The 27,900-nt window shown below is 44.9% G+C and overlaps 1 protein-coding gene across 2 annotated transcripts; it reads left to right on the plus strand.

Annotated features, from left to right (window-relative positions):
* Window positions 1–735: 735 nt before the first annotated feature.
* Window positions 736–16,408, plus strand: LOC307202506 (retinol dehydrogenase 12-like). 2 transcript variants are annotated; one of them, XM_079952491.1, is made up of 8 exons: window positions 753–842; window positions 2,907–2,927; window positions 3,821–3,939; window positions 5,610–5,765; window positions 11,910–12,014; window positions 12,927–13,136; window positions 14,600–14,789; window positions 16,154–16,408. In XM_079952491.1, exons 1-8 carry the CDS (start codon window positions 829–831, stop codon window positions 16,254–16,256), a joined length of 918 nt encoding a protein of 305 aa, XP_079808617.1. In that variant the 5' UTR covers window positions 753–828; the 3' UTR covers window positions 16,257–16,408. The 2 variants fall into 2 exon arrangements, with proteins under 2 accessions (XP_079808618.1, XP_079808617.1); XM_079952492.1 differs by lacking the exon at window positions 2,907–2,927 and having other exon boundaries at window positions 736–842.
* The last annotated feature ends 11,492 nt before the right edge of the window (window positions 16,409–27,900 follow it).

Here is a 27,900-nt window from a genome sequence, read left to right on the forward strand (position 1 = left end):
TCCAATTTGCAATGCACATCTGGTTCAGAAAGCAGGACCAGGCCAATTTCCTGCTAAAAATCACCCTCTAGTTGCTCTTTGTACTCTGATAGTGAGACCGAACAAAATAAAAGAAAAAAAATTCCTTCCAGTAGCACCTTAAAGTTCTAGAACTAACTTAGTTGGTCTTTAAGGTGCTACTGGAAGGAATTTTTTTTCTTTTATTTTGTTTTGACTATGGCAGACCAACACGGCTACCTACCTGTAAGTGAGACCGAAGTACATTAACAAGTAGAGACTATAGATCAAATCCATATAGTACACTTTATTTAGAAGTTTTATGAAATAAAATAAATATAAATATCCTCCCCCCAAAAGACTATTCAGTCTAGGGTCTAAAGTGACCTAGCTGCACCATTGTCTTTACCTCTGCAAGTATATTAAATATTTCCAGGCTGTTTGGACTGGGATTCAGTCATGTACTGGCAACTTCAGGTTGTACAATGAAAGGAGATTTGGATATCTTGCATAACAAAGCCAGTTTCCCCCAAGACTGGATTTTTTGCAATAAGCTTAGTGTTGGGGAAATGCACTGGAAAGTGTGGGATAAAAATTGCTTGATGCAACATTCTACAACCTCCCTCCAGATAAATCAGGATGAATGCTCAGTAAGCAGCCTGTCACTCTTGGTTGCTCCCAGCTATTAGCATTTGCCAACAGGTGGTGTCATAACTTTCAATTCTTGTAATTCGTTATTTCTAATTATGAGGCACTCCTCCCACACCTCTCACTGTTTTATATCTGTCAGTCAGTGGAGAAATTTCATTTGCAGAGGAGAAGTTTTCTACAATGTCAGCTCTCAGGTTTGGGTTTCTTTATTTCACTAGCTATCCTGTAGGCTTTATTAACTTGTTCTCAGAACCACAAGTAACATTTTGCATAGGCCACATGCATTTTTGTATGCAATACTGAAATACAAGAAGTGGACAAAACCAAGCAGATTGCAGGCCTAACCCCACTTACCTGGGGGTAGGACTTACTTCTGAGTAGATTTGGTTAGGACTGTACTATGTGTAAATAATTTCTAACCTAATTTAATATTTAACTTTTTGCTGGAAGTTTCCCAGAGTGGGTGAGGTATAAGTATAAAAATATTATTATTGTTATTATTATTATTATTATTATTATTATTATTATTATTATTAAATATTCATTCATTGAGGTTATGATTAATATATCCTTGGCACACTGAAATGTTGTTGTTGTTTAGTCGTTTAGTCGTGTCCGACTCTTCGTAACCCCATGGACCAGAGCACACCAGGCACTCCTGTCTTCCACTGCTTCCCGCAGTTTGGTCAGACTCATGTTTGTAGCTTCGAGAACACTGTCCAACCATCTTGTCCTCTGTCGTCCCCTTCTCCTTGTGCCCTCCATCTTTCCCAACATCAGGGTCTTTTCCAGGGAGTCTTCTCTTCTCATGAGGTGGCCAAAGTACTGGAGCCTCAGTGAGCACTCAGGCCTGATTTCCTTCAGAATGGATAGGTTTGATCTTCTTGCAGTCCATGGGACTCTCATATCTACAATTATTGCATGCATTGTGTGGCCCCCTCTCCCTTTCCCTTGCTGTCATTGATATGCTCAAGTGGGCTATAGCACATTGGGGAGATTTGTTTCAGCCCCTCCCTAGTGACATTCTGAAGGCTAAACTAAAAAAAGTTGCTAAGAAACTTTGGGTGAAGCCATGCACTTTAAATGTATGGTGCAGATGTGACCTTAGGCTGCAATTGTGAGAGAAAGCCTTACTGAACTTAATGGGTATTATTTCTATTATTTCTGCAATTGTGCTACTGAATTTTCCCCTGGCTCCCTGTTGTTATGTATTATCTGCCCAATTTTTGAGCAGCAATACATTCCAGGGAGTCTGGTGCTTATCCAGGGTTTGGCTTTCTAGGAAGAAATGTTATGAATTGGGGTGAGGGGGGCAGCCCCCTTCCAGACCTGCAATCCTGTATCCAGGGCTGGTCATTAAGTGGCCACCTAGGGAACAGACTTCAGGGGGACACAGTACTGACCTTTGAGGGGCAGTTTTATATAGGTGAGTTTTTGTAATATTGTATCTTATAAATTTCTGATAATCTTATTTTTCCCCACAAGACATCTGCCTTTGAAAATTGAAATTAGTAGTTTGTGCAAGTAGTTCAACCTAGGGTACGAAATAACTTAGCACTGGTTACTGCCTGTATCTGTGAGGAAATGCAGAAGGCGAAGGTTGCCAAACCACTTGCTTTGTCAAGGAAATAGCTTTCGCTGGCTAGTTAGGTGGTACCATTTAGCATAGCCAAAGAAGTTGCTCTGTGCCATACTAACCAGCCTTTCCCCTCGCCTGGCTGGTAAGTAGAAGAACAACAGCCAGAGTTGTGTAAGGGAGCTGGAAGCTGGGAAACAGAGACATGACTTGCTCTGTGCTGGACTTTGGGGCTTCCCTAGAAACCATAGCAAGATCTATGGGGTTGCTAATCCTGTGAGCGCCTCCGTCTTATGCTCTAGTTGTATATGCATATGTGTCAATAAAACCATATATCCTAACAGCACCAACACTCTCCATTGGCCTTCACTCCAAGGAAGCAAATCCCTGGGAAGCACAGGCCCCTCTGGAGTCTCTCACTGCTCAGAGATTGGGGTGGTATGTAGCAGAAGTTTAATGGCTATTGAGCTGTAGGATATATTATTTTCTTTATGCATATATACAACCTGAGCATAGGATGGAATGGCTCACAGCATCAACACTCCAACAGATCTTGCCTCTCCATTAAGTTCTTAGCCCCCACCATTCTGCTGCATATCTTTGGATTCAGCACAGCCTACGGAGTCAAGCTCAGACAAACCTCTAATACCAAAACTAACATCTTTTTTCTTTTTCTTCCTAGCGTAGCATGGCATCCAGCCAGGTAAGAAGGACGTGGGAATACCTACCTGATCTTTAAAGCATCTACGGTGGTCATTATGGCAACACATCTATTTCCTACCTAACGTTTTAAGGTGTCAAAGCCATTCTGATCCTGATTGATTGATTATTGTTGTCATCACTACTTATTATCTGCCCTACACCTTAAGGTCCCGGGGGTAGGGGTGGCTTACGACATTTAAAATGCAATTATTGCACAATATTAAAAACAGATTAAAACAACTTATTTAACCAAGGAACCAGTTTGACTGGTTCACCAGGTTTCCTCTTGGAGAGTATAACCTCACAGACGAAAAATCACAGGCCTGCAAGAGATCCACAGATATCATCCAGACTCATCTCCCAAACCAGTAGCAATATTCTTTCTTCAGATTTTTGCTTAATTGGTGTTACATTTTTTTCATTTTAAGGGATTTTTTACCATGCTCTTCAGGTCAAAAAGGCTCGCTGCATGTCTTAGAAAGGAAAGTCTCTGTTCTCTGGCATAGAATCTGAGGGTGCCCACAGATTATTTTGTGGGAAAGGAGTCAAGCGCATTCTGGAACTTTAGAATTCTACAGTCTAAATCCTGCTGCTCGTTGTTGTTATATTTTTAAACAGACTTTTTGTGGTTTGGAAAGTGATGTGGGAATGCATGAGCCAGAGGAGCAGGTTAAAGGATAGAATCACAGAATTGTAGAGTCGGGAGGGATGATGAGGGTCCTCTATTCCAACCCCTGCAAGCAGGAATCTTTTGCCCAATGTGGGGTTCAAATCCATGACCCTGACATTAATAGTCTCATGCTCTAGCATCTGAGCTACCCAGAGGAGCAGGCCAAGAGAAAACCTCTATACATACCAAAGTAACATTTACGGTTGTGCTCTCTTATGTTTTAGGAAGTGGTTTGCAGGAGGAGTATGCACATCAACAGCTCGGCTGGATGGAAAGGTGGCCGTGGTCACAGGGGCTAACACTGGCATAGGGAAGGAAACTGCCAAGGACCTCGCACGAAGAGGCAAGTTGTCTGTCCATTCATCATCCACCACATGCCACTCAACCCAAATTGAGCGGGACATCTCTGAATTACAGAAGCCATCCTGTTTTTTGGTCCAGTACTCTGCTGTGAGTCAGCTGGTTTGTGCCAGACCAAAAGACACTCTTTTTTTGTTTTGTTTTGTTTTTTCATGCTCTCCTGCAAATTGGCTCTCTCACACCAGAGCGCTGGACCAAAAGACACTGGCTCCCACGAGAGCACCCCTATTTTCATCAGACGGATATTGCAGAGTATGCCACCATCAGGTTTAAATGAATAAAGGCTGCCTTAACCATTTTTAATTGAACAAGCAAATTTATAAGTGCCTTAACTCTTTCCTTAAACAGAGGGTTTCTGGTTCATAGGATTTTTTTTCATTTTTTAAAGGAAATTCACTGAATTACATAAGCCCCCTGAAGGAGAGGAGGCATGTTTTAAAAAAAAACAACACTCCACAAGGGCTCTGCAATAGCAGCTGCACTTTAATATGTAAGCTGCCATATCTGTTTTAACTATATATTTCCCCTTTGGCTCTAAAAGCATACTTGGCATACAGTGTAGTTCTTAGCCACACTTCTCTGTATTCACTTTTTCTATACAATAAATAATTTTAGAAACCTCTATCATGCCACTTTCCTTAGGCTGCAACCTTACACACTTACCTGGAAGTAAGTCCAATTGAAGCAAATGGTCATTACTGCTGAGTAGACATGTCTAGGAGTACACAGTTGTTGCTTTAAAAGGCCAAACAATGTGATCCACATGTAATTCTTTACCACAGGGATGAGGAGCCAGTGGCCTTCCAGATGTTGCTGGACTTCTACTACTCCTCAGCATGGCCAGTGGTCAGGGGTGATGAGAGCTGTAGTCCAGCCCTTCTGAATGTGCCCTCAATGGTGGAATGAACATTTGACTGCGTCCCATTGGAACTGCAGTCTCGATATATTTAATTAACCATGGTTTAGCGTTATATCGGAATACAACCATTACATTTGGGGTAAGGGGGTGTATTTATTACTATGAATGTATGTATTCTTTAATTCTGTCCCCTAAAATAACTTTAACCAAAGGTAATTTCCATTTTTAAAAATACATTCAAGTGTATTTTTCTTGTTCATAGTAATGGTTACTGTATTTTTCGCCCTAGAGGACGCACTGGCCCATAGGACACACCTAGTTTTTTGGGGGGGGAAATAAAGAAAAAAAAATTATTCCCCCCCCCGCCGCAGCTTCAGCGCACCCTGCGCTCCACGCAGCGCACCGACCCCTCTCGCTCTCCAAGCTTCAGCCTGCATTCGCCCCATAGACACACAGATTTCCCCTTCATTTTTGGAGGGGAAAAAGTGCGTCCTATAGGGCGAAAAATACGGTAATTAGACAAGGGCAACTACTTCAAATGCTTGAGGTGAGCTTAAAAAAGCTGAGTATTACTCCCCTCCCACAATGATTCACAATTCATTGCTGCCTATAACATCTGCTGGCAAAAGGGCTTTTACATATATTTATATTTACATATTCATATTGTAGAATTTTTATATTATTTTATGTTTTGTTCCATTAAAAGAAATTAGTCTAGAAAGACAGGACCAGGACCAAGTTTAGAAACAGCTTGTTTGCCTTATTCCTCTTTTCTATTAATTTCCCTTTTGAAGGTGGTCGTGTCATCCTTGCCTGCAGAGATATAGCAAAAGCGGAAGCAGCAGCCCGTGAAATTATAGCCGAAACAGGGAATCAGCAAGTTATTGTGAAAAAACTGGACCTGTCTGATAGCAAATCTATACGGGCATTTGCAGAAGATTTCCTAAAAGGTATGACTGACTAAAAGTTGGCACCTGTGTAGTTACTGCATAGTTTAATTACCAGGTGGTCCTGGTCCTAGAGATAATCTATGTGGAGTCAAGAGTTATAGGTTTTGTTTAAAATAGAGAGGTATTTGTCTGGCTTCCCTATGTGTTCTTTAAACCAGGGATCAAAAACCATTTTAGACCAGGGGGCACATTTTGAATTTTGAGAGAGTGCTGACTGCTCCAGTCACAAAATTGCTGTAATGGGGGCCATGGCTTAACACAACATGGCTGCCATGGCATAACACAAAAGAAAAGAGAGAACAGTAATTGCTGATTTTCCACCCTTACCCCAACCTTGGACATCCTCATGCTTAGCACAGGAAGTCATCTATGTCCTGCTGGTCGTGATTGTAGTGACACAGCTGTTAAAGGCAAAAGATTCCTGTTTTCTCCATTTCTAAACAAAGTGAAGGCTGACATCCTGTAGCCATTTACCTTGTTTTATAAGTGACAAAACTGCTCCTTTCCCCTTATCGCGTGCCCAAGAGCCCATATAGAGTCCTTTCGTAGGTTCTCTATCAGTGGGAGAAAATAACAGAGACCAACCAGAGAACATTGAGAAGCAAAGCAGCTAGTAAGCCTGATCTTTATTGACTGTTGCAACAGGGTGCTCCCCCACACACAGGAGAGAGGAGGAGGACCCAGAACAAAGGTGTGTCCACCCTTATATAGACATTTTAAATTGCCCGCCCTGGAGTCCAAGACCACCCCCAGAAACATCATACATACATCACAGAAAAGGCGGTCTACAACAAACCTGAGTGCGTTGTTTATCTCCTGGCAAGTTACCTGATTGCATTATCTGGGTTTTGGCCACTCTTTTGTTATTTGTTGTTGTTGTTGTTTAGTCGTTTAGTCGTTTCCGACTCTTCATGACCCCATGGACCAGAGCACACCAGGCACTCCTGTCTTCCACTGCCTCCCACAGTTTGGTCAGACTCATGTTTGTAGCTTCGAGAACACTGTCCAACCATCTCGTCCTCTGTCATCCCCTTCTCCTTGTGCGCTCCATCTTTCCCAACATCACGGTCTTTTCCAGGGAGTCTTCTATTCTCATGAGGTGGCCAAAGTATTGGAGCCTCAGCTTCACGATCTGTCCTTCCAGTGAGCACTCAGGACTGATTTCCTTAAGAATGGATGCATTTGATCTTCTTGCAGTCCATGGGACTCTCAAGAGTCTCCTCCAGCACCATAATTCAAAAGCATCAATTCTTCGGCGATCAGCCTTCTTTATGGTCCAGCTCTCACTTCCATACATCACTACTGGGAAAACCATGGCTTTAACTATACAGACCTTTGTTGGCAAGGTGATGTCTCTGCTTTTTAATATGTTGTCTAGGTTTGCCATCGCCTTTCTCCCAAGGAGCAGGCGTCTTTTAATTTCGTGACTGCTGTCACCATCTGCAGTGATCACGGAGCCCAAGAAAGTAAAATCTCTCACTGCCTCCATTTCTTCCCCTTCTATTTGCCAAGAGGTGATGGGCCCAGTGGCCATGATCTTCGTTTTTTTGATGTTGAGCTTCAGACCATATTTTGAGCTCTCCTCTTTCACCCTCATTAAAAGGTTCTTTAATTCCTCTTCACTTTCTGCCATCAAGGTTGTGTCATCTGCATATCTGAGGTTGTTGATATTTCTTCCAGCAATCTTAATTCCGGCTTGGGATTCATCCAGCCCAGCCTTTCACATGATGAATTCTGCATATAAGTTAAATAAGCAGGGAGACAATATACAGCCTTGCCGTACTCCTTTCCCAATTTTTAACCAATCAGTTGTTCCATATCCAGTTCTAACTGTAGCTTCTTGTCCCACATAGAGATTTCTCAGGAGACAGACCAGGTGATCAGGCACTCCCATTTCTTTAAGAACTTGCCATAGTTTGCTGTGGTCGACGCTGTCAAAGGCTTTTGCATAGTCAATGAAGCAGAAGTAGATGTTTTTCTGGAACTCTAGCTTTCTCCATAATCCAGCGCATGTTTGCAATTTGGTCCCTGGTTCCTCTGGCCCTTCGAAATCCAGCTTGCACTTCTGGGAGTTCTCGGTCCACATGCTGCTTAAGCCTGCCTTGTAGAATTTTAAGCATAACCTTGCTAGCGTATGAAATGAGTGCAATTGTGCAGTAGTTGGAGCATTCTTTGGCACTGCCCTTCTTTGGGATTGGGATGTAGACTGATATTCTCCATTCCTCTGGCCACTGCTGAGTTTTCCAAATTTGCTGGCATATTGAGTGTAGCACTTTAACAGCATCATCGTTTAAAATTTTAAATAGTTCAGCTGGAATATCATCACTTCCACTGGTCTTGTTATTAGCAATGCTTTCTAAGGCCCATTTGACTTCACTCTCCAGGATGTCTGGCTCAAGGTGAGCAACCACACTACCTGGGGTATACAAGACATCCATTTATTTCTGGTATAGTTCCTCTGTGTATTCTTGCCACCTCTTCTTGATGTCTTCTGCTTCTGTTAGGTCCTTTCCACTTTTGTCTTTTATTATGGTAATCTTTGTATGAAATTTTCCTTTCATATCTCCAATTTTCTTGAACAGATCTCTGGTTTTTCCCATTCTATTGTTTTCCTCTATTTCTTTGCATTGCTCGTTTAAGAAGGCCTTCTTGTCTCTCCTTGCTATTTTTTGGAAATCTGCATTCAATTTCCTGTATCTTTCACTATCTCCCTCGCATTTTGCTTGCCTTCTCTCCCCCGCTATTTGTAAGGCCTCGTTGGACAGCCACTTTGCTTTCTTGCATTTCCTTTTCATTGGGATGGTTTTAGTTGCTGCCTCCTGTATAATGTTACGAGCCTCCATCCATAGTTCTTCAGGCACTCTGTCCACCAAATCTAAATCCTTAAACCTGTTCCTCACTTCCACTGTGTATTCATAAGGGATTTGACTTAGATTGTATCTTACCGGCCCAGTGGTTTTTCCTACTTTCTTCAGTTTAAGCTTGAATTTTGCTGTAAGAAGCTGATGATCTGAGCCACAGTCAGCTCCAGGTCTTGTTTTTGCTGACTGTATAGAGCTTCTCCATCTTTGGGTGCAGAGAATATAATCAATCTGATTTCGATGCTGCCCATCTGGTGATGTCCATGTGTAGAGTCATCTCTTGTGTTGTTGGAAAAGAGTGTTTGTGATGACCAGCTTGTTCTCTTGGCAGAACTCTATTAGCCTTTGCCCTGCTTCGTTTTGAACTCCAAGGCCAAACTTGCCAGTTGTTCCTTTTATCTCTTGACTCCCTACTTTAGCATTCCAATCCCCTATAATGAGAAGAACATCCTTCTTTGGTGTCATTTCTATAAGGTGTTATAAGTCTTCATAGAATTGGTCAATTTCAGTTTCTTCAGCACCAGTGGTTGGTGCATAAACTTGGATTACTGTGATGTTAAAAGGTCTGCCTTGGATTCGTATCGAGATCATTCTATCATTTTTAAGATTGTATCCCAGTACAGCTTTTGCCACTCTTTTGTTGACTATGAGGGCCACTCCATTTCTTTTACGGGATTCTTGCCCACAGTAGTAGATATGATGGTCATCCAAACTAATTTGCCCATTCCCGTCCATTTTAGTTCACTGATGCCCAGGATGTCAATATTTATTCTTGCCATCTCATTTTTGACCACATCCAACTTACCCAGGTTCATGGTTCTTACATTCCAGGTTCCTATGCAATATTTTTCTTTACAGCATTGGACTTTCCTTTCGCTTCCAGGCATATCCGCAACTGAGCGTCCTTTCGGCTTTGGCCCAGTCGCTTCATCAGCTCTGAATCTACTTGTACTTGTCCTCCGCTCTTCCTCAGTAGCATGTTGGACGCCTTCCGACCTGAGGGGCTCATCTTCCAGTGTCATAACTTTTATATGCCTGTTGTCTTTGTCCATGGAGTTTTCTTGGCAGGGATACTGGAGTGGCTTGCCGGTTCCTGCTCCAGGTGGATCATGTTTGGTCAAAACTCTCCACTTTGACCTATCCATCTTGGATGGCCCTGCACGGCATAGCTCATAGCTTCTCTGAGTTATTAAAGCTACTTCGCCACGACAAGGCAGTGATCCATAAAGGGGCTTTTGTTATTATAACTACTTAATTCCTGAATCTAGGTCACAGGCTCACAACCTGTTCATATCTTGAATGTGCCCTTAAGACAGGATTTGTGAGGAAAGAGACAATGGGAAGGTTTCTCACTTTGACCTTGCAGAGAAATATTTGAGGTCAGTTTGTTCAGGACCTTGTCTATGGGGTTTCAGACGTGTGGTTTATATATACAGTTATCAAAATTTATTTATTTTATATATGACCTTAAAATTCTTATAACACTGAGAATAAGCCCCATTGAACACAGAGACATCTGAAGTAGAAATGTAGCCCATTATATTGGAAATTAACAATGATGTGAATTCTTAATAAGTACTTGGACATTAATTTCTGCACAGCAGGAGACATGCCTGAGCCTTTTTCCAAATTTCACATTTTGTATTTGCCATTTGAGGAGGGAATTATTTAACACCAACTTGCATTTATTGTGTAGTATTTACAGAAAATAACTTTTAGCAGGTACCTAATCTTGAATGAGTCCACTACAGAAAAGACGCATCCTGGTTGCTAGGAAAAAAGAAGTTCAACCTATGGAGATTCCAAGAACTGCTACAAAATAATAAGAAAAAAGTACAGTAAAGGGGAGGGGTAAACAGAAACTTTTAATGACCTTGGGGATTTCTATTGCCTGGTGTCCAAACAACTTACTTTACAGTCACCACATTGACTTCACTAATTGGCATAAAAACACTGGCAGGTGGGAGCAGCTAAGCTGATTCATTTCACAGAAATCACTTAGAAGGGAGTCTGCACATTTTGCTTCATAACTTTCCTTCTAAGAGGGCTAGAGACTTAATTTTTTTAAATAGAAGCTTAGAGTCTAGGCAACCTGCCTGAGGGCACCAAAGAAGGCCTTGTGCCTGCTTGGCGATCTCCACCTTAAACCTTCCATGACACTGTTCTTGCATTTAAGAGGAGCTAACCCTTTGCTTGGAAGCTTTCCCTTGAACCTTTCTGGCACTTTGAAGCAGAAGATGGATCATTCCACAGCTTCCATTTGAATTTTGAGATGTCTTATATAAAACACCTGGCAATGTTAACTGTCAGAGACATGGTAGATGGACCTTAGGTATGACCCAGAATAGCTATTCTTATAATCTGTCTCATTGCACTCTTGGGCACTCTTACTTGTGGTTTGATTAAAAGGATGATATGCATTTGAGTAAACACGTTTAAGCATGTATGCTACATTTTGCCTGAAAGGGTAATAATATATATGTGTGTGTAGGAATGACTGTTCAGCTCCTTAGATATAATAAACCCTGTTAATGATAGTAGTGTTCTATCCAAAACATGTGTCACTCAGAATAGACACAGGGTATATTATATATTTATCTAACAATAAAGGTTTAGAGATAATTTTTAAATAAATAATAGTCCATGAAAGTGGACTACTACAATTGCCAAAACCCATTCAAAATGGGTATGTATGCACTCAGATACTTGAGCAATAAGGATACATATAATATTCACTGGAAATTACTCTGAGGTAATAGCCCATTCATATAATCCATTTTTCCCCCACTAGTGCTTCCATTTATTTATTTATCCTGTCACGTGGTCCAGCAGGTGGTGGTATCTCACTATTTACCTAAACTAGTAGGAGATCTTGGCAAGAACCATCAACCCTCTGTCTGATAAAAGTTTAAATTTCCTCCACCTGTCGGTCCTGTCGGTTAATCTGTAAAGTTTTTCTGTAGACTGAGTAACACAGTCTAATATTTCCTCACTTAGTATTTGCTAATTATTTTAATCAATTTACTATACTGTACTTCCTTATTCCCAACATATATATTCACAGTAACCTTAAATCATAGAATTGTAGAGTTCAAAGGGGTCATGGGGCTCATCTAGTCCAACCCCTGAAAAGCAGGAATGTCAAATAAAGCATCTATGACAGATAGGTGGCCATGTAACCAAATGCTAGTTATGATAAGAGCCTTGCTCCTTAAAACATCTCAATCTTCTTGTCTTTGGTATTTTCTGCTTAATACCCAATCTCGGCCATTATTTCCTGTAGAGGAGAAGAAGCTCCATATCCTCATTAACAATGCAGGAGTGATGATGGTTCCCTATTCCAAGACTGCTGATGGTTTTGAAATGCATATTGGAGTCAATCACCTTGGTAAGATCAAGAGACATCGATGTGATAAATGGATATATTACCTGGCTTCTTTTAGCCTTTGCTTATCTTCCCTGCTCTTTTCCCCAGATTTCATAGATTATTCCTGTATTTGTAAACCTGAGTTTATACAGGAAAAGCATAGAGACAGGCGTTGTTGAGGGTAACACCATGAGGATTACCGTACACAAATTAAATCTGAACGCAAAAAGTTATAGACACACTGTAAACTCCAGTATGGACAGGCCCCAAGTCACAGTCCCCTGGAGATTTAATTAAATTATTTAAACTGTGCCCATCTTGGTTGAATTTCATATATTCATTTGAACTAACCAGCCAATTTTTTGGTTATCTATTTCTAGTTGATTTATAGTACAGTAAAATTAATGTCATTTGTTTGATTTTTTAAAAAAAACCATAAAGTGTTTACATTATTGTGAGTACTATTTTTGTTCTAAAGGTTAGTTTTACATTATACATATGTGTGCCCATAAGCTCTAGAAAAAAGGTAAAGGACCCCTGACAGTTACTGTAAGTCCAGTCGCAGACGACTCTGGGGTTGCGGTGCTCATCTCGTTTTACAGGCTGAGGGAGCGGCGTTTGTCCGTGCCGCAGACAGTTTTTCCAGGTCATGTGGCCAGCATGACTAAGCCGCTTCTGGCGAAACCAGAGCAGCGCATGGAAATGCCGTTTACCTTCCCGCCGGAGCGGTACCTATTTATCTACTTGCACTTTGACGTGCTTTTGAACTGCTAGGTTGGCAGGAGCAGGGACCGAGCAATGGGAGCTCACCTGTCGCGGGGATTTGAACTGGCAACCTTCTGATCGGCAAGCCCAAGGCTCAGTGGTTTACACCACAGCGTCAGCCACGTCCCTAAGCTCTAGTAAATAATTGTAAATCTCCTCTCCCTTTAGGGCATTTTCTCTTAACATTCCTGCTGCTGGACCGTTTGAAAGAGTCAGCCCCAGCTCGGATAGTGAATGTGTCTTCGCACCTCCATGCTTTTTGGCGGATAAACTTCGAGAACCTGCAGGGAGAGAAATACTACAATGGGTTCCCGGCATACTGTCAAAGCAAACTGGCTAATGTTCTGTTTACCAGGGAGCTGGCTCATAAATTGCAAGGTGAGCTTTAAGAATGAAATGCTAATGGCGCACAACCACTCATATGTACGTATATAATAGGGTTGCCCATAGCCAAAGCCTGGATGTGAGAGGAAGGGGGAAGTCACAGATTACTGAAAGGTTGCACGCATGAGAGACACCCCAATCTCCAAGCGGTGAGAGACTCTAGGGATACCAGCACTTACGCAGTGTTCAGCTTTCTTGGAACGAGGTCAGTGGAGACTGTGGTGTCTTTAAGATATATGGTTTTATTTACACATAGATACAATCTCAGCATATGATGGAGGGGCTCATAGCATTAGCACAGCATAGATCTTGCTTCCTCATTTATTTGCTGGGAGCCCCAAAATCCAGCACAGAGGTAAACATGTCTCTCTCCCAGGCGCTGCAGCATCTCCCCACTTCCCCTCTCACTCGCAAGCAACTTTCCAGCTCTCAGCTCCTTTGTTGTCCTTTTGCTTCTTTGTCACCTAAATGCAGCTAATTTCAACATAGCTCATTCCTTTGAAGTGAAGCAGAGCACTACAGTGGCTGTCTGGTCTTTGAATTCAAAGAGCTTGCCTGACTGGCTCCCAACCTCCCCCAATCTCGTAACCATAGCTGGGTTGAAATTTAATGGAAGCATCATAATGAAATGACTCTGCATTTAAAATTCCTTCTGGGAAAGCTATTAAAAGTATGATTTGGGGCCGTGGGTAGAGAAAAGGTTAGGGATCACCACATCACTTCTATGTTTCTCATTGCCCCTATGAGGAATTTTAAATATTGCACATTGAAAGGGGCCATTGGGCTAACCTGACATGCATTTTGTAGGCGTTGAATGTCTAAATTGTCCTAATATTGTATCTTACCCATGCCATTGCCAGTGGCTTCTAATGTTATCTAAATTAAGGGTTTTCAGTGATTTATGAATCCACTTTCCACAGTCTCAAATGCTAATTATCCCCAAGGATGTTTCAGCCAAGCCATCTCACTGTTGTCTTTCCTCTCAGTTCAAACTCAAACTGGTTCTGAAGTGCTTATTTGCTCCCTATGGCAAGCTCTGATAAGTGTTGCTAGTTCCCAAACTGTGCTGGGCATTGCAGTTCAAGACTGCAGGGAGAGAGGGAGATCCCCAACCATCAAGACAGATTAACATTATGTTCAATCCCGCCCCGCCCCCCCAAATATGTAAACCATTCATTTAGTATGCTATAACAGATTTCAATTTAAGAGATGTTAACTTTTTGATGTTTTATTTATATTTTTTGTGTATTTTTAAAAAATGGCTTTGTTAAACCCTCGATACTAGTTGAGTGCTGCACAAGGTTCTGTGCATTTCATTGATATTGTGTGTATTACAGTGAAAAGGCTGGCCAAATACTAGCTGCCTTACAGGATACATGGGAACAATATTACTCCTTTCCTTTTGAACCTTTAGATTCATATATTTTGGTTGATGTTTCTGCTTTATGTTTTTCTAGGCACTGGAGTTACTGTCAATGCTTTACATCCTGGTGTGGTTGATTCTGAATTGTCGCGTTACTCATATATGTCAGGAATTTCTAAAGCGCTGTTTCGCTTCATGTTTAAGACACCAAAAGAAGGAGCCCAGACTAGTATTTATTGTGCAGTGGCAAAGGAACTGGAGTCAGTGAGTGGGCAATATTTCAGGTGGGTCTGGGATTGTGATTTGCAGTTGGAATACAGACATCTGGATTCAGCACATCTGGATAAAGTTTTCTGTGGTAATGCTCAGAGGTGCCCACATCAGACCCAGAAGGCAATATTAAAATGGCACATTGCACATTAAAAGAACGAGATCATATGCAATAGCTCTAACTTAAAAATAGCACTGTGGACATGGGTTGTGAGAAGTCTTTGCCTCTGGTACAGCAGACAAAGTGCAATTGCTCCTTTGAACTATTAAAGGTAAAGGTAAAGGACCCCTGACAGTTAAGTCCAGTCATGAACGACTCTGGGGTTTTGACGCTCATCTCGCTTTACTGGCCGAGGTAGCCGACGTTTGTCCGCAGACAGTTTTTCTGGATTATGTGGCCAGCATGACTAAGTCGCTGCTGGTGAAACCAGAGCAGCGCATGGAAACACCATTTACCTTCCCCACCGGAGTGGTACCTATTTATCTACTTGCACTTTGACATGCTTTCGAACTGCTAGGTTGGCAGGAGATGGGACCGAGCAACGCGGGGATTTGTCCTAGGCCCTAGGCTCAGTGGTTTAGACCACAGCGCCACCCGCATCCCACCTTCGAACTATACAGAAATAACAAAGCTATTATCAGGAACATCCAGACAGAACAAAAGCCCTTTTCATACATAGTCAATTGGGGGGGGGGGGTGTCATATACCAAAATTTGCCCCTTACTTTTTCAGTGGTGGGCAGGACAGCTTCCTTATCTTGTGAACTGCCCTGAGTTTTTCGGATGAAGGGCAGTATATAAATTTAATAAACAACACCAACAATAATTCATTATTATTTTTTGTAACTTGAGAAATGACAAGCAGCTTTGCTGTCAGTGGGCTGGCCACTAATTCCTTCACCCTCAAATGATTCGGATGCAGCTTCTGTTTGGAGTGGGGGCAAGTTGCAACAAAGCCATAGTGTCTCCTTATCGGCAACCACCATGTTTTGTGGCAACTGTCTCAGCCACCAATGACTGCAAAAAGTAGGCAAAGTGCAGTGGACAGTGCCCCATACAAAAACAATGAAAACACCCCCTTTGTTCAGGAGTTTGAATTTGCTCTGATATGATCACTCAGTTAATAGGTTTGGCTATTCCTCGTCTTACTTGTCAACCCTATTGAATTGTCTGAGACTTACTTCTCAGTAAACATGTATAGGATTGTGCTGCTGGGGTAACCTTAGCCCACTGTTGTCCATAAACCCAATTTGCTATCATATTGATTTGGGAAATACGCTCAATGTTTAATCAGAATTCTGATTCTTTGATGGTTTTGAATGGCTTAACAAATGATTTAAAAAGTGCCTAATGAATATTTATTTTTTTCTTTCTACAGTGACTGTAGACCAGCCTGGGTTGCTCCTCAGGCTTGTAACAAAGAGACCGCAAAAAAGCTCTGGCAAGTCAGCTGTGAGCTGATGGGCATCCAGTGGGAGTGAACTGGGATGGGTCTGTGGTTGACATTCGTAGACAGAATGTGAATGCAACCAGAACGAAATAAACTATCCTTATCTTCTCATGTGTAGATGTCAGTGTCTATCAGGCACTTTATAAACATAGATTGTATATTAATAAAATATGTTCTAATCAACACTGAGTTCTACTCTTTGGTGACTTGAAGACAGTGATACTTAGCTGCAAACACATAACTGCTTCCCTGCGGGGGGGAAGTGAATCTACCCTAATTGGTTTGTGATATAACTTTCACATGTAAACCTGTTAGATTGGTTGGATTTTGAGAAATTATCCCTACATAGAGGAGGGCAAAAGTATTATTTTTTTATGTGCTGAATCAGAATCTCCTTCCTTCACTTCACATTGAAAACTCTTTTTAAAAAACCCACAAAACACTGCACGCATTATCTGAAAATGGAAGTCTGTAGTCACATCCACACCAAACATTTAAAGCATTTTGACAGTCATGGCTCCCCACAAAGTATCCTGAGAACTGTAGTTTACCCCCCAAGCTACAATTCCCAGCACCCTTAAAATTACAGTTCTCAGGATTCTTTGAGGAAAGCCAAGCTTAGGGTTGAACCAGTGAAGGCGGTGAAGGTCCTGTGTGAGTGCCTGGAGGCGGTTGGAGGATGGATGGCGGCTAACAGTGAAGGGAAACAGTTAGGGTTACCCCAAACAGCCCTAAAAACTGTTTGTGAATTCTCCCCCCCCCCAGCCAGGCCTCGCCTCAAGCATTTTAAAACTGCATTTCCTATAAGACAAAAAGCATTAGCCAAGCATATTCTGCTTGCTGTAACTAAAAAAGGTAGAGAAACAAAGGTAGAGAACAGTTCATTGTTTCCCAGGCCTTTCTCAGGCTTTTGGCCTTGCTAAAAACCACATTGCAACTTGCTTTCTGTCCGGGAACCATGCCAAAGCACAAGAATGAAACAACTGGAACACTCTGAAACCCCCTCACCCCCTTTCCTGGGAAAAGTCCAAAAATGGTCCCAAGACAGAAACTTTCTGTTCATCCTCAGGGGAACTCATGGGCAGGACTCTTGAAGAAGGAGGAGAAAGGGGGAGGGAACTGGAAGGGGATATATACTCTGTGCAATGGCTGTGAACTTCGTGCTTGTTTTGTGACTTATCACACTTGCTCCTTATCACTTGTTTTGTGACTTATCACACTTCTCCCGGGTTGGCAGAATAAAAAGCTCTTTCTCTGGATTTAACCCCTTGGTGTCGTTTGGCTCCTTTCGTCCCTGCTCGGGTGCAACATTTTCCTACTCATGGTTTAAAGGGCCTAGAAAGGCTACATTTTCTGGTGCATTGGCCGGGAAAAAGCACGTTCCCCGGAGTTGAGGGACAAAGGTCCAGGGCATCACTGCGAGGCGAATAGCTCGGGCTCCGGGTCAACAGTTCCAGCACGCATCCTGCCAAGTTCGTGGGAGGGACTGGCCACCCGTTCCTGAGTAGACACGCGACAAGTGACAGAGAGAAAGAGCAATGGCCGTGCATAAGGAAGGTACCTCGAGGAACAAGGTAGGCTCCACAGGGTTTTAGGTGGGAGCAATAAAAAAGAGAGTTTGATCAGCTCCACCAGTAGGGCAGTAAAAGGTGCCACTGGTTTTGGTTTCGCCCAGCAAAGAAGCAGTAAAGGTGCTGCTGGGCCCCGGTTGAAGTCGAAGCGCTGCTGGTTGGTTGTTGGTTTTGGTAAAGTGCCACTGGTTTTTGGTTTGCCCAGAAAAGCAGTAGAAAGAGTGCTGCTGGGCACCGGTCGAAGTCTAAGCGCTGCTGGTTGTGGTTTTGGTGTTGGTAAAAAGGGGGTTGGGGGAGGTGAATCAGTTTTTCTGAATGTGCGTGTGGGGACACTCCAGTGAATGTTTTGAGTGTGCGAGACGTTGGAAGCAACGTGACTGAGTGAAAAAATAACTAGGAGGGCGGAGTGTCCCAGTGTTCCAGGGTCCCAGGGTCATGGAGAAAAAACAGTAAAACAACTCCCACGACTCCCCTGCAATGTTTCCTGAACAAATTGGAAAGATGCCACTCAAGTAGATGATTGAGGGTTTAAAACTGAAGAAAAATAGACTCCAACACTTATGTGAAATTCCTGACCGTCCCCCATGGCTTAGGAAAAGTAGAACTGTGATTACCCGAGTCAAACTGTGCTCAGTACAATTACAAGTTAAAAAGCCAGCAGTTTTGCCAGTCCCAGAAGAGGAGTAATTTGGCCCCCTCCAACCTACGCACCAACTGCACCCGTTGTTGCACAAGGGTTGCCAAATCTGGGAGCAGGCGAGGGTGAGGGCACTGGTCCTTTTCCCCCTGCCCAGAAGAACACTGGTCCTTCCCCCCTTGCACAGGGTAAGGATCCCCAACTCCCAAGAAAAGAGGAAGAGAAGGAAAGTGAGGAAGAAGGTGATATGGAAAATTCAGAAGGAATTTAGAAAGTGGACAAGCAGTCCAAAGGAGTGTTTCAGTATGTAGAACCACATGTGGCTTCTTGGGATAGAAGCAGCATAATGCAAGGATGAGCATTGACAGAAAGAAACAGAGCAGAAGGCTTTGAGAGCCGCATGGGACAGAACTGTTAAAAAAGAGAGAGAGAGAATTTAAAAACCTGAGGGATTAAAAACCCTAGGATTACAATACCGACCATTGAGGAAATTCGCAAGATACATGCCCTCAGGGCAGCGGACAATACTGACGCTGCAATTGAGGTCTCTTACCCCAGGAACACGCCCCCTTGGGATTACAATACTACTGCGGGAAGGGCGGCCTTAGAGACTTATCACAAAAATGTTTTAGAAGGCATGAGAAGGGCAGCGAAAAGACCTACAAATATGGCAAAATTATCTGAGGTTTTTCAGCTGCCCATTGAGCCAGGAGTATTTTTGGAGAGATTAAAAGAGGCATTCCGCAAGTACACCCCCGTAGATCCTGATGATGAGGCCCAAGAGGTGATTGTAAAAACTACCTTTGTGATGCAAGCAGCTCCCGACATAAGACGAAAAATCCAAAAGCATGAGAACTTTATGGGGAACCGTCTCGAATGGATGTTAACTCTTGCCCAGACAACTTACAATCAAAGGGGAGAAGAAGCAGAAATGCAGAGAGAAAAATACCAGACCAAAAAATTAATGGCACTAAGAGCCGGCCAGCAGCCAGCAGCCAAAAATGCAATCCTGGAGGGTGTCCACGGGAGGGGCAGAAGACACCTAGGGAAGAAACCAGTGCACCATCTGCAGGCAAGAAGGTCACTGGAAAATGGAATGCCCACAGGCCCCACTCCCCCGCTCCCCACAGGCTGGGAACAGTAACCCCATGGCCTGAACCCCACCTCACCAGCCGGGAGCACAGGCAATGGCCCAGAGAGATGAAGAAACTTACTAGGATAAACCAGGCCCAACAAACGCAGGTTCCCAGAAGCTGCCTGGCCCTGGTCCAACAATGGTTGCTCAGCACATGGAATGAGGTTTCTGAAAATGATTCCCCCCCCCCATCTATCTTGCTAAAAGATTGTTGCAGTGGAATGCATGTGAACAGACTGTTTCTAACATTCATTCATGCAATAACAAGACATCAACTTTTTTTTCCTTGAAGCAGCTTCAGAATAAAATGGAATGTGAGGCATGTTTATCTCTTGGCAGCTATCTCAGAAGAACATTGCTGTATTCTCCCCAGCCAGCTTTCCTGAACCCCACACTGTCTGGATTTACAGTCAAGCGACAAAAACCCCCAGAATGCCAATAATTACCCACCCCTGCCCCAAGTACTAACCTGAAGAGTGATTTCTTAAAAGCAAGTGAATGTTTTCTGTGAACGCTGTCAAAAAAATTTATTTTTAGGATCTACTGAAGAAGCGCAGCATGCTCAGATCAAAACGCTGCTCCTATAGGAATTTTGAAAATTTGAAACTTTGGAAGTTTGCCAGTGCACGGGAACACTGTGCCCCTCCTGCTTAACACTGACAAACACTTGGCAGATGAACTGCAATTTGCAACATGGCTTTGCAACATGGCTTACAGGCCGCAAAAGCTCTGAAAAAATTAGAGCGCAGAGAAAAGGACTTTTAAAAATCTCAGCTGGCAAACTTAACCCAAGAAAAAAGGACTGTCATCTATCTGTCATGGATGCTTTAGTTAAGATTCCTGCATTGCAGAGGATTAGACTAAATGACCCTAGGAATACTCTTCCCAGTCAGGCTCACCTGACGCCTATTCTCATGTCTTTTTTGATGCAAGGTGAAGCCCTTTTAATTTTCCCAGACATCTAAAAGCTGTTTTGAATTGGCTTTATTCAGCTGGTATGCTGGTATGCTTTTACTGTACTGCTTGGCTAATTATACTTCTTGGTAATTTTAATCTATTTCAAATGATTTGCTAGCCATTCTGGAAATAGTAATATTGAAGTGCAGGGTAAAGTAGAAGTGGAGGAGGAGTGATAGTCAAGTACATTGCACAACTAGGCTTAAGCAGGGGAGCGCAGTGTACTTAAACAATATGATACAATTTACACTGATACCTGAGATTAGATTGGAATCATTTTGTGGGTGATCTCAAAAGAGTCTGCTATGGTTAGGGTGGTGTCTCATAATGGAAGTGGTGTGACACCTTGGTGAATCCAGGACTGGGGTGTTTTCTGTTGTTTCATATTTTATTTTCTACATAAAAATAAATAAAACAATAATAAAAAGAGCCTATTTGGGAAGAGTTTACATAAAAGGTTGTGAGCAATCTTATGATTGATTTTGACGTGCTAAGGATAATCATAATAAAGTTTGTGTGCTAATCAGGGCCTGCCAGCTATGAGGCAAGGTGAGGCAACTGCTTCAGGTGGCAGGATCCACAGGGACAGTAGATTCCGATGCAGGATCTTTATTTCCTCCCTTGTTGCTGATGTAGATCTTGAGTCACCCCTTCTTTCCTGGAGTGTGTGTGGGGCATTTTGTGGCTCACTTCTGGTGACAAAAGTGTCTCAGGCCAGCCCTGGTGCTTAACAGCACTACATTGGCCAAGGCCAACAGCACTACAAGGCCAAACCAACAGCTGCTATGGACCTCCTCCAGCAGAAGAGACACTATAAACATCTGCTGGCACGTAAGAAAAGGGAAGCCATTAAGAACACCTGAACTTGACTTATTCAGGCAGTTAAATCCAATGATTCAGCCACATTCTGACATATCACATCTAGCCCACAAGGCTATGGCCCAACCATGGTGGACTGTCACATCACCCCCAGGGACCTGGGAGGCACACTTTCAGGATGTTTACTCGGACAGCTCTGCTGAAAATGGAAGATCTAGCCAAATTATAGGAAATCTGCCTATGTGGGATCCAGTGATGGTGACAGAGATTAAGAACTAGGTAGCTTAGCCAAGACTGGGGAGGGCCCCAGGGGAAGACCTAATCCCAGCAGAGGCCATTAAAAACAATTTGGACTTCTGGGCCCCCACTCTGGCTTCACTCTTGACCTGCATCGACACTCATGGTCAAGTCTCCTAATGACTGGGGGCTTGCAATCATTGCCCCTATATATAAAAAGCTGATGAGATAAAACAAGATATATAGTCAACATCTATTTCTGTGTGGAATGGTTCATTTCAGTGAGAATACATACATTATATATTACCGGTACCCGTAATCCAGAAACCCAGCAGGCTGCTGCTGGATGGACAAAACACTGTTTCTTCTCCAGCAGCAGATTGCATTGTCGGGCTTCAGAGAGAGGAAGAGAAGCCTTCAAGTTACACTGTTCATACTCTTTAAAAAGTGTGTTTAAGATAGCCCTTTCTATTTTTTAAATAATAATAATAATAATAATAAATTTTATTTATATCCCGCCCTCCCCAGCCGAAGCCGGGCTCAGGGCGGCTAACAACAATTAAAACAGTGTGACATTATAAAACATTATAAAAATGAATTAAAATCAAAATTGATGGCAACCATAAACTAAAACTTTGTAAAGATTGCCAGAGGAGGGAGTCAGGCTGCGCCCTGACCAAATGCCAGGTGGAACAGCTCTGTCTTGCAGGCCCTGCGGAAAGATGTCAAGTCCTGCAGGGCCCTTGTCTCTTGTGACAGAGCGTTCCACCAGGTTGGAGCCGCAGCCGAAAAAGCCCTGGCTCTAGTTGAGGCCAGCCTAACCTCTCTGAGGCCTGGGACCCTCAAGGTGTTTTTATTTGAAGATCGTAAGTTCCTCTGTGGGGCATACCAGGAGAGGCGGTCCCGTAGGTACGAGGGCCCTAGGCCGTATAGGGCTTTGAAGGTTAAAACCAGCACCTTAAACCTGATCCTGTACTCCACCGGGAGCCAGTGCAGCTGGTATAGCACCGGATGAATGTGATCTCTAAGCGAGGACCCCGTAAGGAGTCTCGCTGCGGCATTCTGCACCCGCTGGAGTTTCTGGGTCAGTCTCAAGGGCAGCCCCACGTAGAAAAGCAGAAACATGGGCTCCAATTTGCAATGCACATCTGGTTCAGAAAGCAGGACCAGTGTTAAGTTGTGGGCGAACATGTCAGACGACACAGTGATTCTTTAAACAGCTCTTCTTTATTCAGATGCCAGAACAGAACTAGGCTGAGGAGCTCAGTCAGCCTGCTTATATAGAGCACCAGAACAATGCAACTGTTGCCATTTTCTAAAACTATCCAATCACTGAACTACACTTTGCATAACTATCTACAGTATCCCCCTGCTGCCCCAGGGTGAGAACTTCAGTACATAACACCCCTCCCCACCGAGATAAGGCGTTAGTTACAATCGTAATGGTTTCCTTATATACACGTAATGGTTCAATTAGGCACAAAAGCATATCAGTTACATTTCACATACTTAGACCAACAATGATACATGTCCAACAACATAGTCCTTTAAATAAGTTGGGCGTTTGGAAACTCTGTCAGACTGCCGGGGACTGGTAGCCAAGTCCGGGGGGCCACACAATTCTTGCTGAGGCTGTGGTGCGACCTTAGGTGGCATTGAAACCAAATCCCCTGGATCTGCTGCTGTGGGTGGAGCCTCCACAAGTGGAGTGGTCTGAGCCTGTGGTAAGTCTGGCAAACCCTCTGAAGTGGCTTGGTTTGGCTCCACGCTGGCAGTTTGCGAGGGAGGTGTAGGTGGAGCCTCGCCATCTGTAAGTGTCTCTTCCAGAGCCACAAGCGCAGTTGGGGGCACCACGGTAGTGTCCAAGTCCCCAACCCTGCGCCTAAGCTGGTCTACGAACAAGTATTCGGCGACCCGCTCGTGCCAGTCTCCCCGGTCCAGGCGCGCCAGTGCCTCTTTTGCCGAGCGCACCATTCTCTCCGCTTGCCCGTTGCTGGATGGATGAAAGGGTGCCGTTAGGGCATGGTGGATGCCCAGTCCCAAAAGATACCGCTCAAAAGTGCCTGACGTGAACTGCGGTCCGTTGTCGGAGACAAGAACATCAGGACACCCATGCACCGCAAACAGGCCTTGCAGCACCCGGATGACGGCCTCAGTAGTGGTGGAGGGCATCAGGGCCACCTCCAGCCATTTGGAGTAGGTGTCCACCGCTACCATAAAGGTCCGGCCGTGAAAGGGGCTGGCCAGATCGATGTGCACCCTCGACCAGGGTGTCTTTGGTGTCTCCCAGATGTGTCCCTTAGCTGCCGGTGGTGCAGGTCTCGATTCTTGGCACGCTTGACAGGCGGACACCCAGGCAGTGATGGCATCGTCCATGTTAGGCCACCAGACGTAAGACCGAGCCAGCGCCTTCATTTTGACGATTCCCGGGTGGCCAACGTGCAGAGCCTCCAAGATGCGTTGACGGAGTCTTTGGGGAATCACGACGCAGTCTCCCCACAGCAGACAGCCGCGATGAGCCGAGAGTTCATGTTGTCTGGTTGCGAACGGTTGGAACTCTGATGCAAAAGGCCCTTGTGGCCACCCCCTCCACACCCAGTTGAGCATACGGCTGATGGTGCGATCCTGGGCAGATGCGGAGAGCACAGTGGCAGCCGATACAGGCGCTGCTGGAAGATCCTCAATCAGGAGAAGTGATGAAGCTGGAGCCGGGTCTTCCACAAATGCTGGAAGAGGGCAACTGCTGAGGACGTCGGCATGGCCCATCGATTTCCCCGGGCGATGGATGAGCCGGCAGTGGTAGGCAGCCAGGAAAACAGTCCATCCCAGCATGCGCAGCGAGAGGACCGGTGGAGTTGGACGATCACCGGCGAGGAGGCCCAGGAGCAGCTTGTGGTCAGTGATGAGGTCAAAAGTCCTGCCATAGAGGTATTCATGGAACCTCTTCACTCCAGCCACAAGTGCCAGTGCCTCCTTGTCGAGCTGGCTGTAATTCCGTTCAGTCAGAGATAGCGTCCTGGAAAAGTAGGTGAGCAGTACTTCTCTTCCGTCTGGAAAACGGTGACTAAGGACAGCGCCAATGCCAAAAGGTGAGGCGTCGCAGGCAAGGACCAGCGGCCTGGCTTCACTGTACTGTACCAGCACACTGTCCGATGAAAGGAGAGCCTTGACCGCGTTGAAGGCTGCCGTCTCCCGATGACCCCAGGACCAAGGCGTCTTTGTGCTGAGGAGTCGGTGAAGAGGCTCAGCCACCGTGGCTTTGTGGGGCAAGAACATGTTATAAAAGTTCAGCAGCCCCAGGAACGCCTGCAACTCCGTCTTGTTCTTTGGGATGGGGGTGAAGGCTGGAGGCGTCGATAAGATAGCCCAGGAACTCCACCTGTGGAAAAGCGATCTGGTACTTCTCCCTCTTTGCCTTGAGCCCGGCCTCTTGGAACCTGGTCAGCACGGCACGGAGGCACTCAAACAGCTGCTGGTGTGAGTCTGCGGACACCAATACGTCATCAAAATATGGTACCATGCCCGGAAGCCCTTGCAGGAGATGCTCCATAAGGCTTTGGAAGATGCCAGGAACCACACTCACCCCGAACTGCAACCAGCGGCAACGGAATGCCCCTCGGTGGGTGACGATCGTCTGGGCTTCAGCAGTGGCATCATCGACGGGCAGTTGTTGATAGGCTTGGGCAAGGTCCAGCTTAGCGAAGACCTTACCCTCACCCAGGGAATGCAGCAGGTGTTGGACAACAGGAACCGTGCTGCTGAAGTGCCTTGTTGATCGTGCACTTGTAGTCAGCGCAGATTCTCACTGACCCGTCTGGCTTGACAGGTGTGACGATGGGGGTTTCCCACTTGGAATGGTCAACCGGCTCCAAACTCCTTGGGCGATCAGCTTGTCCAGTTGTTCGTCCACCTTAGCCTTGAGAGCAAAGGGAACCCAGCGTGGCTTTAGCTTGATGGGGGCGACTTGTGGATCAAGGCTAAAGGAGATGGGCGTACCTGTATATTGCCCCAAAGTGCCGTCAAAAACCTTGGCAAAGTCTTTGACCAGACCCTCAGTCTCTGCGTTAGAGATGCAGTTGATGCCGGTGACTTCCAGGCCGAGGGCATCAAACCAGTCTAGCCCTAGGAGGCTTGTCCACTCACCTTCGACCACCACGAGCCGGAGCAGGCCCGAAAAATCCTTGAAGGCGATCCGGAACCGGCCAATGCCTACCACGGGAATGTCGTTTCCCTGGTAGTCTGTCAGGTGTACGCGGTGAGAGTCGAGTTGCCTTTTGGACACTCTGGGTACCAGTCTTTTGATGGTGCTCCAATACACGATGGACAGGGCAGACCCGGTGTCGATCTCCATGTCACATGGAACTCCTTCAATGAGCACCGTGACATTCAGCTTGCGTCGCGTAGGCGAGTCGGTTTGGCCAATCGTGGTTCCAGACGGGCAGCGGCAGTTGGTGAGAGCGAAACAGCTTTCCTTGGCAGGCTGGAGTGAAGACTTGGACTTGCGAGTCGGTGAAGGGGAGGTGTCAGACGGAGCCGATCGGCAGACCTTAGCGATGTGGCCCCTTCTGGAACACGTCCGACAGATGGCGTCTCTGAATCGACACTTGGCATGGGAATGGTTGCCTCCACAGCCGGCGCATTCCGGTTGGCCCTTGGACTTCTGTTGGAACTTCCTGCGCTCCCGCTTTGTCTGTTGCACATCATCGTCTTCACTGGAGGATGCCTCATCACTGCTGGCCTCTTCGTGATGCACTGGAACTGGCTCCCTAGCAAGACGCGGGCTGCTGGCCTTGCGGATCAGCAGCTTCCGAGGCCACAGCCTCCTCAATGGCTTTCTGCAGCGTGAGGTCTGGCTTGGCGAGGAGACGCCGTTGCAGATGGATGTCCCGGACCCCGCAGACGATTCGATCCATCAGGGCATCATCTAAGTCTCGGAACTCACAGTGCATTGCAGCCTGTCACAGGGCGGTGGTGTAGTTGTTGATTGACTCCCCCTCTGCCTGGTTCCGGTGGTAAAACGCATGGCGGGCAGCAATCTTGGACGTCTTTGGTGCGTAGTGGTTGCGGAGCTTCTCTTGGATCGTGTCCCACGGTGTTGCCTGGACTGCTTCAGGCGCAACCAATGCTCGGGCCGTCTCAAACACCTCAGGCCCACAGAGGCTGAGGAATAGGCCCCGCTTCAGCTCCTTTGATACTTCTGTCAGCTCGTTGGCTTGGAGGTAGCAGTCGAACCGAGCGAGGTAGGAGTCCCATGATTCAGAGGCTGGCGCAAATGGCGGTAGAGGCACAAGTGAAGCCATGATTCCGATGCTGGCGAGAAGGGCGATGGATGGAACACTGTGGTCTAGCCAGAACAGTCAGCTCTGAATTGGTTCTGTTCAGTGATTTCGCTCAGTGATTCAGCTCAGTGATTCAGCTCTGCTCAGAGGGTGGCTGCATCTGGCTGTACTCTGATGTCCATCGATCCCATCCTTGTCGCCAGTGTTAGGTTGTGGGCGAACATGTCAGACGACACAGTGATTCTTTAAACAGCTCTTCTTTATTCAGATGCCAGAACAGAACTAGGCTGAGGAACTCAGTCAGCCTGCTTATATAGAGCTCCAGAACAATGCAACTGTTGCCATTTTCTAAAACTATCCAATCACTGAACGTCACTTTTCGATCCTTCATTTGCATACAAAACTATCCAATCACTGAACGTCACTTTTCTATCCTTCATTTGCATAACTATCTACAGTATTCCCCTGCTGGCCCAGGGTGAGAACTTCAGTACATAACAACCAGGACAATTTCCTGCTAAAAATCACCCTCTAGTTGCTCTTTGTGTCATAAACCCACTTGCTTTACTCTGATAGTGAGACCGAAGTACATTAACAAGTAGAGACTATAGATCAAATCCATATAGTACACTTTATTTAGAAGTTTTATGAAATAAAATAAATATAAATATCCTCCCCCCAAAAGACTATTCAGTCTAGGGTCTAAAGTGACCTAGCTGCACCATTATTTTTACCTCTGCAAGTATATTAAATATTTCCAGGCTGTTTGGACTGGGATTCAGTCATGTACTGGCAACTTCAGGTTGTACAATGAAAGATTTGGATATCTTGCATAACAAAGCCAGTTTCCCCCAAGACTGGATTTTTTTGTAATAAGTTTAGTGTTGGGGAAATGCACTGGAAAGTGTGGGATAAAAATTGCTGGATGCAACATTCTACAACCTCCCTCCAGATAAATCAGGATGAATGCTCAGTAAGCAGCCTGTCACTCTTGGTTGCTCCCAGCTATTAGCATTTGCCAACAGGTGGTGTCATAACTT

This window comes from Podarcis cretensis (assembly GCF_951804945.1).
Source record: "Podarcis cretensis genome assembly, chromosome: 1".
Classification (NCBI taxonomy): Eukaryota; Metazoa; Chordata; class Lepidosauria; order Squamata; family Lacertidae; genus Podarcis; species Podarcis cretensis.

Bases quoted from the DNA above. Each gene is read 5' to 3' on its own strand.
- LOC307202506 (XM_079952491.1), top strand. The intron at 12,015-12,926 runs GTAAGATCAAGA...CTCTCCCTTTAG, and splicing joins TATTGGAGTCAATCACCTTG to GGCATTTTCTCTTAACATTC. The intron at 14,790-16,153 runs GTGGGTCTGGGA...TTCTTTCTACAG, and splicing joins GTGAGTGGGCAATATTTCAG to TGACTGTAGACCAGCCTGGG.